At 35.7% G+C, this 12,132-nt stretch overlaps 1 protein-coding gene across 1 annotated transcript; it reads left to right on the top strand.

The window, feature by feature from the left end:
* The first annotated feature begins 5,302 nt into the window (after nucleotides 1-5,302).
* On the top strand, nucleotides 5,303-7,764 carry LOC138898592 (uncharacterized). The gene is made up of 6 exons (XM_070184668.1): nucleotides 5,303-5,754; nucleotides 5,917-6,289; nucleotides 6,358-6,481; nucleotides 6,545-6,885; nucleotides 6,946-7,019; nucleotides 7,155-7,764. The coding sequence occupies exons 1-6, from the start codon at nucleotides 5,303-5,305 to the stop codon at nucleotides 7,762-7,764; spliced, it is 1,974 nt and encodes a 657-aa protein (XP_070040769.1).
* The last annotated feature ends 4,368 nt before the right edge of the window (nucleotides 7,765-12,132 follow it).

The raw sequence follows: 12,132 nt of genomic DNA, 5'->3' as shown, positions 1-12,132 counted from the left end.
TTCGCGAGAGGACCTTCGCGAACGCGAAGAAGGACATGCTAGAACCCAGACTCTGCAGATAATAACCAGATTTCCAAAGTTCAAAACATCCCGTGGCCTATCCGAAACTCACCCGAGCCCTCGGGGCCCCAAACCAAATATGCACACAAGTCTAAAAATATCATACGGACCTGCTCGCACGAGCAAATATCCAAAATAACACCTAGAACTCTAAATTTAGCACCAAATCAAATTAAATTCTCAAGAACACTTTAAAGTTACTATTTTCTCAAATGGACGTCCGAATCACGTCAAATCAACTCTGTTTCTCACCAAATTTCACAGATAAGTCTTAAATATCATAATGAACCTGTACCAAACTCCGAAACTAAAATACGGATCCGGTACTAACAATACCAAACATCAATTAATTCTTAAAAATAAATAATTTCCACACTTTTAATTTTTATCAAAAATTCATAACTTGAGTTAGGGACCTCCGAATTCGATTCCGGGCATACGCTCAGGTCCCATAATTCGATACGGACCCACCGGGGCCATCAAAAATGGATCCGGGCCTGTTTACCAAAACTATTGACCGAAATCAACTAAAATCAACTTTTAAGGCATAAATTCTTATTTTTATCAATTTTCAACATAAAAGCTTTTCGAAAATATGTCCGGACTGCGCACACAAATCGAGGAAGGTAAAAATAAGATTTTTAAGGCTTACGAGCGCAGATTCGAATTCTAAAACATAAGATGACCTTTTAGGTCATCACAATTTCTAACCTTACAGAAACAGATCAAGGAACAGAACAAGTGGATAGAACACCTCCGGGAATTCCCATATCTATCCTACAAGAATAATATGCATAAGTGTTACAGCACCCATTACAGCACATGGCTTCAAACAGAAGAATACACGATAAGTCGAATCGACACTAATAAGATGTCCAAAAAAAGGTTCGAAAACCAAACAGAGGTAATTCCAGATCTAATTGAAGGAGTTAGAAGAATAACGCCGGACCTTCCCGAAACTGAGGAATAAAATTTACTACTGAAATAATATGAAGCTCCGAATAGAGGAATGCATGAAGGTTCAATCGAAATTCAAAAATAGGTTCGGATACAAACAGAGGTGGTTCCTGGGAGATCCGAATCTGAATGCAAAAATCTAAAAATAGGTTTTAGCAAAGTGATACGAGATTGAGGTGGTTCCTGCGAGATCCGAATCTAAAAGCAAGAATCTAAAAAAATATGTCCGAGCAAAGAGATACAGAATTTCCTTCACGTGCTGGAAAATATCTGGACCTTCCCGAACATGTAAGGAATCACCTTGCTAAATTGTAAAATTTCACAGGGCCCTCAATTGAAGGAAGCTCGAACATAGATGAACAATTAGATAAATATTTTCGAAAATAATTATTGAACAGAAAAAATTAGAAGCCACGAGGTCAATTGATGAAGAACTAGAACTATCATTGACTTCCCAAATGGTAAGGTTTACATTGGCCAAGACTAGACACCAAACTTAAAGATAAGTTGATTGAATTTTTACGTGCTAACGTAAATTACTTTTCTTGACCTCATGCTAACATAACAAATATACCACATGAGTTAATGTCTTATATGCTCAATATTGACTCCTTTATAATCTGGTCAAGCAAAAGAAGAAATCAGAGTCAAATAAAAAAATAAAGTTATCAAACTTTGAAAGGTCGGTTTAGTCCGTGAGGTCGAATCATTCAGACTCACTAGCTAACATCAACCCATCATTGCTTTCAAAATTCCAAGGAGAAAGATGGTCTATATATCAAATTGTCTCGGAGGTCTTTGTAAATACAATCTTAATTCAAGAAGATAAAAGTACACAATATCTTATCTAGCATAAAATACTATTAGACATGAAAATTAGATATCTACGTTTAGAGAAGATGGCATTAATAGCAGTTACCCTAAATCTAAGGCTTTAGTTTGAATGTCACCCAATTTTCATAGTCACTATGTTTTCATTACATAATATTTTGCATCAACATGAACTGTCAGGAAGACTACCTAAATGGGTAGTCGAACTTAGTGAATATAATATTATTTATCAGCCACTATAAAATCTATTTCATGATGAATTTTAGTGAACATATTACGTGAAGCTGAAAAGAAAATACATGTTTCTTCTGGGATAGTTATCGGATTTGGACCTTCTACACAATTAGGTCCACAAGTATTAAAAGTTCCAAATTAGGGATAATGCTTAATGCATATATCGGAGAAGTAGTTAGACAATTCATAAAAGTTATATTATTACTAACAACGAAGCCGAATATGAAGCATATATTATAGGGCCCGAATTAGTCGGGGACTTAGAGCGAAAATGTTGATTTAACGATTGATCAAATTCGAAAAAACTATGTTGCCCGAGAAAATTGAGTCATATGTGCTAGTCTCAGGTCTAAAGCTGATATCACTGCCTCTGGAAACAACTTCAGGCTCTTATTAAAAAATATCATTTCTGGGTCAAACCGTTTAGGGATCGGGTCATTCCTTATTCGGGCGATCCTCGATCTATCATCAATTAGAATGAAAATAAAGTAAGCTCGACTAATTTAATTTAGAACTGGCATAATAAATTCATTGATTACTTGCAGAATGGGACTTTATCCAAAGACAAGTATGCATTGTCTCATCCCGTACTGCCTTTTGTTGAAGGTAGGGGTGGGCGTTTGGTACTTTGGTATAGTATTAAGAACTGCGATTCGATACTTCGATATTCGGTAAATCAATTGTACATATCAAATATTGTGCCAAAGTAGTTCGGTGCAGTTCGGTATTTCTTGTTTGGTTCAGTACGTTTTCGGTAGCCAACCCAGCTAAACTAAAATAATTTTTGCATTAGTATAAAACGTGAAACATAGCTTGCCTTAACAGTTTTCAACATTTCATTTTTTGTTTTTGCTAAAAACGTTTTCAAACATCAACACTTGAAATAGGAAAGCATTGTTATGGTCCTTAGGGAACAGTCTGTACTTTGCAACACTTGAAATAGGTTACTTTCTCCTTTGAACGTATCATGACTGCAGGAATGAAACGTATGAAGCCTAAGATGTAAAATCCGTGACAATTCGGAATAACAGTTAGAAAATTCTCAAAACTTGAGATTTTCTCCTTGTAATTGGATATATTGTTCATGGATTAGGTTCTATATATTGGAGGAGAGGTAGACATCCGAGTCTTTGTTTTGTCAAGAAAAGTAGAAAACTGTATTCATCACATGCTTAGTGTTTTGCTAGAGTACACTCATCAATCAAATAATTCGATTTTTCGGTATATCAAAATATCGAAACATCAATATTGAGGATCGTACTATCGAATTATACCGAAATACCAAATAAACCGATACCGAATAAATTCGGTCCAGTTCGAAATTTAATTTTTCGGATTTTTTGCCCACCCTTAGTTGAAGGAGAATTATATTTAAGAATATTCAAGGTCCCGAAAGGTAAAACTCCAAGGTCCCACACAAACAGAATATATGATTTACTCCGATAATAAGGCTTTAAATCGAAAACTCATCAAAGCGAGTATGACTAGCTCAAATCAAAATATGATATGATGCCTGATAAAATTTTGGAACCTCCGTAGTTCCCGGCTGATGGTAGGCTATAATCTTGTGTTTTAGTCGCTTATTACATTCCAATTTACTTAACTTAATTGAGTTTGAGCGTTAATTGCTATTGCTTTGTACTAATTGTGTATTTTATGCCTTGTAGGAGTGATTCCGAGCTATTTAGATGTTATGAAACTAATTCGAGCTAATTGGAGGTTTGAAATCTGAGTAAAAGGCCAAAGGAATAAGCCGGAGTCGTGTTCACGGGTCGAGGATCAATTCTGGGCGTCAAAATTCAAGGAAGAATAATCTGCTGAAAAAATACACTGGTGCAGTGCACTGGGAGACGCACAGTGTGATGCATCAGTGTAAAAATTTATCATAAAATAGCAAACTTCAGAGACTAGGTTTTTGGGGTCTATCGGGAAAAAGCACTAATGCTACGCACAGTGCAACGCATGAAAAGCAATAAGTTTGCAAGTTTTTCTATTTCGGCTAGAAAATAGTAATTTCGTTTGGGCCCGACCCTACTTGGAATAAATACATGAAAAATTATATTTTCTGGAATTTTGACACATATAAGACCTAAGGAGGCTAGAGAGAAGGTGGAGACGCCAAAGCACAAGGAATTCATCATTCAATCCTCACTCAAGACAAGAGTTTGAATTGTTTAATTCTTTTCTTTATATTTGTAATGAATTACTCCATATCTATGGAGTAGTTCTCTTTTGGGATTGATGGATTTGGTGTTTTGATGATTGTTTATGGATATTAACTCTAGTTTTTATGTATTGAATTATTTTGGGTGATTTAATTATTGCATCTATATTCACATGTTCATGTAATCGAGAGAGACATAACTTGTGATGTTTTTGCATCATCTTGTTGGTTGAATTCATTATTTTTTCTTAGTAATCGAAAGAGGTTAGTTGAATTATTGTTTAGACCTAGTTAGGAGGATAATCGAAAGAGGTTCTCCTAAAGACCAATCCACTACGAATTCGTGCATATCCTCACCGAGCATAAATTAGTTTATATTGTGAGATTGAGACTTAATCGAGAGAGGAGTTTTTACTAAACGTTTGAACTAATAATTGAGTAAATTCGAGAGACTCACTTGAATATTAGAAGTGAATTAACGAGATTTAAATCAAGACAATTATCTTGCACCTATCCAATCAACTTCTATTTTCTCCTATTGATATCTTTTTTGCTTAATTTTATTCAATTGTCATTAGTCAATTAGATCTAGAGTCTTAGTTAATTTTAGTTCTTAATCATATAATCTCAATTGTTGATCATCTTGGATAGCAATAAAACTATAAACTACGATAATAATTGTTTAACTCCAATCCCTGTGGATACGATATTTTAAATTACTATATTCGACTAGCGAGTATATTTTAGTGTGTGTTTTGCGCTCGTCAAATTTTGGCACCGTAGCCAGGGATTGGCAATCAATAGTGTTTGAAATAGTTTGTAGTGCTAATTCAGGAATTTTAATTTTTATTTTTATTTTTATTTTATTTTTCCCTTTTTACTGTTGGTGTTCTTTGAATGTGCATAGGTTGCAGGTTAGATTAGTGCATGACCCGATCTTCTGGGAAGGAATTGCTACCATACGAGCCGGAAATTGAAAAACAACTACGACAATTAAGGAAGGAAAGAAATCTTACCGAGACGTTAGAAAAGAATGAGCAATCCTTAACCAAAGATATGGCTGGAAACGGGGAAGATAATGTTGATTTGGCTGCGAGAGAGGCAACCCAACTTATCGGAAACACAACTCCCGATGCTGGGAGACCACTTGGTGATTACGCTAGACCGGTCTACAACCAAGGCTTATCAAGTGTGAGACCTACTCCAGTCGCAGCCAACAATTTTGAATTGAAGCAAGGGTTGCTCCAAACTCTCCAAAATAGTTGCGTCTTCAGAGAAAAGATGAATGAACATCCAAACAATCATCTAATGGACTTCGAGAAGATAATGAACACCTTTCAATACAATGGTGTGTCGCAAGATGCAGTTTATCTAAGGGCATTCCCCTTCACACTTAAAGATGATGCAAAGCACTGGCTTCAAAGCTTGCCTAATGGATCGATTAGAACATGGGATGAGATGTCCAGAAAATTTCTTGACAAATATTTCTCATCAGCTAAGACGGGAAAGTTTAGAAGGGAAATCCACAACTTATGTCAGAATGAGACCTAAACGGTATTTGAAGGTTGGGAGAGGTTCAAAGAAATAATGCATAAGTACCAGCATAGTGGAATAGAACTCTGAATTCAACTCTAGGATTTTTGGGATGGATTGACACCAACTTCACGCAGGACATTGAGCAATGCAGCTGGAGACACGTTGATGAAAAAGACTCCAGAGGAGATAGTTACAATTCTAGATGAGTTGTCTGAGGATGCAAATCAGTGGCCCTCTGAAGTTGCTGAAAGAAGAAGAACAATGGGTGTTTACCAAGTTGATGCTAACACATCTATGCAGGTACAACTTGATGCCATGGCAAAGGAAATAAGGAAGCTAACTTTATCTTCAACACACAGTGAGCCCCTTGCAACATGTGACATATGTGGAAGAGGACACCCTACTCATGAGTGTCAAGTCTCGATCGAGGAAGTTAATGTTGTTGGTAATTACAACTTCAATGCAATGGGTCAGAAGCACCCAGATTTTTCATGGAGTTCACCTGGGGTACAACAAATGCATGGCAACAAAATAACTCCATATTTCAAGGAGCTCCTGGTTTCGTAAATCAACAGAGGCCACAGTTTCAGCCTCAACAGCCAATTCAATCTGGGTTAGAAGGTTTGATGAAGTCATTCATTGTCAAGACATATGAGATATTAGATGCTCATAGTGCAGCTATTAAAGAACTTGGGACAGGTTTGTGAAGATTGGAGAGACAAGTGGGACAAATTATAACTATATTATTCGAGAGAATTCCAGGTACTCTGCCAGATGATACTGAAAAGAATCCCAAAGAAACGGTAAATGTTGTGACCTTGAGAAGCAGACAAGTGTTGAAAGATCCCACTCCAATTCGCAAAGAAGATGCGCCTGAAAAAGAAAGTGGTAAGGAGCTGAAAATTAAAGATGATGATAAAAAGACTGAGAAGAAGAAAAGCAAGAAGGGAGATGAGAAAAAGAAAAAGGAGGAAATTTCAAGAAGGGAGGAATCCAATGAAGAGAGCAAGCACATGCCTGCTTTACCTTTTCCCCAAAAGCTCTATAGAAAAAAGCTGGATAAGCGGTTTAAGAGATTTCTAGATATGCTGAGACATGTTAATGTAAATTTTTCATTCACGAAAGTTCTCTCACAAATGCCAGCTTAAACAAAATTCTTGAAGGAGATCCTTACAAAGAAAAGGAAGGTCGAGGAGACATCAATGGTCAAACTCACAGAGCATTGCAGTGCTATCTTGTAAAATAAACTCCCACAAAAACGTGAAGATCCAAGGAGTTTTACTATACCTTGCTCCTTAGGCACTCTTAACTTTGATAAATCTTTATGTGACTCTAGTGCCTCAATTAATCTAATGCCATTGTTTATTTACAGAAAACTGGAGAAGGAGATTGGAGAGATAAAGTCGGTGCCAATATCTTTGCAGCTGGCAGACCAAACGATTATAACACCCGAGGGGATAGTAGAAGATGTTTTGGTGCGGGTGGATAAGTTCGTGTTTCCTGTAGATTTTATAGTGGTGAATATGGAGGAGAACAAGGAGGTCCCCATCATCCTAGGAAGACCATTTTTAGCAATGGGTAGAGCTGTACTGGATATATATGATAGAAAACGCATGCTTAGAGTGGGTGAGGAAACGATGACTTTTGAGATGAATATAGCAACTGGAGTGAAAAGGGAGAAGACAACTGCAAGTGTTGAGTGGAAGCTGAAGAGTTCAAAAGAGAAGGCTCCAGTGATTGAGAAAGACAAGTGTGGGGTTTACCCCAAGAAGGCTGAGAAGAAGTTGTCTGCGTGGATGTGTGCACTAGTTCAGGCGTGTGGAATGGAGCCCGGCTTCAACTCAAACCTCGACTTAAAATTCAGGGAAGTTTTCTTTACCTTATGTTTTTTAATTGTGTATCATGGGGACACGCCACAACTTAAAGTGCGGGGTAGGGGGATATTTGTATGTTGTATGTATATGTATTTTAGTGTTTGTTAAATTTAGTAGTTAGAGATAGAAAAAATTGGGAAAAAACATAAAAAATTTAAACTTTTCGACTTTTACCGACGAATATATATCATTCGACAGGTTTCTTGAGAGATTTAAGTCGAAAGAAAAAGACAACAAGATTTTCTTTTGTTATATAGTGTAATAATCCTCCCTTGATTTTTCTTTGTGTCGCGGTTCTTTTCCAAGGGTATTGTTTGAACCGGTGTAGTTAGTTTTTGTTTATACAAGTAGGAAATCTTGTACTATGATTTGAATTGGAAGCAATATATCTTGACTTTATTATGCCTTGAGAATAGTGAGTGCTTTAGTTGTGACACTTAGGCTCAATTTTTTACTCTTGCATAAACACCTTATATTGTATAAGTTTAACTTTGCTTAACTGCTTTGACTAGAGTCTTGATCATCCAATCTTGAGTGAGTTATGTGCCATGTGTGTGTGAGGTTTTTGTATTATTTTGTGCATTACATTTGTTGTCTAGAACTTGCCCCCGTGTGTTTGCAAAGCGAAATAGTAGTTTTGTTCAGTCTAGGAAGTGATATACGCATTTCTTTGTTGAGCCAGTTATATGCTTTTTTTTACCTAATTTTTATGTATCTTAGTTAACCCCGTTGGGACTGCAATCCTGTTTCTTTTGGCAACCACATTACAAGCCTTACCCATTTATTTGAATTGACCATCTATTTGAACCATTTACCTCTTGTGAACACTTGGATTTGGTATGAACTTTGTAAAAGTTAAAGTGTGGGGTGTTGGTTGGGATTTCGAGTGGAACTATTGAAATAAGGAAAAAGGTGCACTGTTTTGAAAAAGTAAGAGCCACTTGAATTGAAAAAAAATAAAAAAAAGAAAGAGATTAATTGTGCTATCGTGAAAAATATTCCTTGATAGTGGTTACTTATGATGTAATTGTGCTTAAATAAGCTGAGAGTTAATGTATATTTATGTGAAAGTGGAGTTATGATTTGACATAAGTGTGAGATTTCGTACAATGAAATGTATGTATTAAAGTGCTTAAGGAGGTGTAGTCACTCTTATATCTAAATGTATCTTACCCGCCCCGCAGCTTACATTATAACCAATGAAAATCCTATTTGATCCTTGACTGAATGGGCTCTATTAGTTGAGTAGTACACTACGGACAAGCCTATGGTGCATTTTTTGTGGCATATGAATATTGTTTTTGAGAGTGAATAAATTCTTTCTATCTTGAGTTCCTAATTGTTCTTAACTTTTATTGTGTATGGAACTACTCTCTATTATTGTGAGGGCACTTGATTCATGAAGGAAAAGCAAGGTTGTTGACCTCTATATTAGAGTAAGTAAGTGAGTTGTAAATAGTGCATGGTGCTTTTGAGGCAATTCTTGAGGTGAAGATGTTACACTATTGTGCTTAGTCTATTTTAAATATTCTTGGTGTAATGAGTTAGGAGAGTTGCTTAGTAAGGTTGTGTCTATATAAAGTGTGGTGTGATTGCTCAAGGACGAGCAATGGTTTAAGTGTGGGGTGTTGATGGTCGGCTATAATCTTGTATTTTAGTTGCTTATTACATTCCAATTTACTGTACTTTAATTGAGTTTGAGCGTTAATTGCTAGTGTTTTGCACTAATTATGTGTTTTATACCTTGTAGGAGTAATTTCGAGCTATGTAGATGTTATGAAACTAATTCGAGCTAATTGGAGGTTTGAAGTCTGAGTAAAAGCCCAAAGGAATAAGCCGAAATCGTGTTCTGGGGTCGAGGATCATTTCTGGGCGTCAAAATTCAAGGAAGAATAATCTGCTAAAAAAATACACTGGTGCGGCGCACTGGGCGACGCACAGTGCGACACATCAATGTAAAAATCTGTCAGAAAATAGCAAACTTCAGAGACTGGGTTGTTGGGGTCTGTCAGGAAAAAGCACTAATGCTACGCACCCTGCTACGCATGAAAAGCAATAAGTTTACAAGTTTTTCTATTTCGACTAGAAAAAGGGTGATTTCATTTGGGCCCGACCCTACTTGGTATAAATACATGAAAAATAGTATTTTCTGGACTTTTGACACATATAAGACCTAAGGAGGCTAGAGAGAAGGTGGAGAAGCCAAAACACAATGAATTCATCATTCAATCCTAACTCAAGACAAGAGTTTGGATCATTTAATTCTTTTCTTTATATTTGTAATGAATTACTCCATATATATGGAGTAGTTCTCTTTTGGGATTGATGGATTTGGTGTTTTGATGATTGTTTATGGATATTAACTCTAGTTTTTATGTATTTAATTATTTTGGGTAATTTAATTATTGCATCTATATTCACATGTTCATATAATCGAGAGAGGCATAACTTGTGATATTTTTGCATCATCTTGTTGGTTGAATCCATTGATTTTTCTTAGTAATCGAAAGAGGCTAGTTGAATTATTGTTTAGACCTAGTTAGGGGGATAATCGAAAGAGGTTTTTCTAAAGACCAATCCACTACGAATTCGTGCATATCTTCACCGAGCATAAATTAGTTCATATTGTGAGGTTGAGACTTAATCGAGAGAGGAGTTTCTACTAAACATTTGAACTAATAATTGAGTGAATTTGAGAGACTCACTTAAACATTAGAAGTGAATTAATGAGAGTTAAATCCCAAATATTTATCTTGCACCTATCCAATCAACTCTTACTCTCTCCTATTGATATCTTCTTTGCTTAATTTTGTTCAGTTATTAGTCAATTAGATCTAGAGTCTTAGTTAATTTTAGCTCTTAATCATATAATCTCAATTGTTGATTATATTGGATAGCAATAAAACTATAAACTACGATAATAACTGTTTAACTTCAATCCATATAGATACGATATTTTAAATTACTATATTCGAATAGCGAGCATATTTTAATGTGTATTTTGCGCTCATCACCGGCCAGGGTAAAAAAGAACTTCGGTATCGTCCATATGTTAGAACTGGACCATTTGAAAGTCCATCAACATCGGAACTAAATATCCTACCAGAGACTATTAAACTAGGGACTATCAAATTATGATTCTAGTGTTTGAGTTTCTCATACCTCAAAACTCGAACACTATGGGGACTACTCATGCTGGAAGATTAGTCAATTTGACTTGACATTATAAGAAGTCATACAAACAGTCAATTGCCTTGGGGGATAAAATTTCTAAGAGTATTCCAACATCATTTACCACCATGTTAATTCAGTTAGTTGCCTTATTCATATCAAGCACATACACTTCAAATAGTGTTGCACCAATTCTTCTAAAATACATATACTACACGTGCACAAAAAGGATTGAGACTTTCATGTTAAAGTCAAAAACCCCACGATAATAAAAAGATGAAAGTTTTATGTCTGAGTCGAGAATGAAACTTTCCTAAGATTAATATACGCAAATATACCACCATAATAAAGTTCACTTTGAACAAACACGTGGCTTATATTCGGTCCAGCGACGATCATTCAAGTTAAACATATAAGCATTTCTTAAGGGCTCATTGTATTATGTCTCAGATATATTATCCCATTTCGTTAGTAAATGACTTACTATTTGGCATTATACTCGGATCACTTATCCCGTATATATTAATGAAAATGTCAATTATCATTTTCGGACATGTGTCCCCTTCTACTTGGAAGTATGTTCATATACTCCAATTCAGATCAACATCTAATCGGACTAAATGTCTATTTGAGATAAATTTACTGAGATATATATTTATCCGGGATCAATATTTCCTTAGACTCAATGTCTTACCGGGATCAATATTCCCCTAAATCTTATTGGGGTCAATATTTTCATAAATTCTATCAGGATTAATACCTCCTCAAACTAAAAGTCTACGCGGATCAATCGATCCAACTTTACTCCTAAGTGAAAAGGAGACGTCCTCTTCACAACACTTAAAATATATAAAATGGCCCTTTTTTATTTAAAAGTTAGACAACCAAAGGTGCAACTTTAAGACATTGCACATGAAATGATGCATCCAAATATATATATTTCAAGTCTATAAGACTAAATATGAGCACTCAAATAAATTTTTAAAGTGTCAAGAAAACTTAGCACTCGGATAATTCCCTACAGTACCAAATAATATCTAGACAAGAGTGATTACAGTACTTATATTTGTAGTACCTATATCTTTCTCAAATTAGAGAATTCTCTCTATCATTCGTCATGATAGTGGAAATATCATCTAGCTTGGAGACGAAAGTGAGTAGGCTCGGGATTGGTTTGGGGATTACCCTAACTATACTCGAAAAACTTTTTCCTTCCCCTGTCAAATCTTTTCTTTGGAAGGCATGCAAGGATACTCTCCAGATAAGTACCCATAGTACTCTTCTTCTAAAGCCATCCAATCAAAT

The sequence above is a fragment of the Nicotiana tomentosiformis genome, chromosome 9 (assembly GCF_000390325.3).
Source record: "Nicotiana tomentosiformis chromosome 9, ASM39032v3, whole genome shotgun sequence".
NCBI lineage: Eukaryota > Viridiplantae > Streptophyta > Magnoliopsida > Solanales > Solanaceae > Nicotiana > Nicotiana tomentosiformis.
Note: the sequence above shows the minus strand (reverse complement) of the source record. Positions and strands in the feature narration are given on the sequence as shown.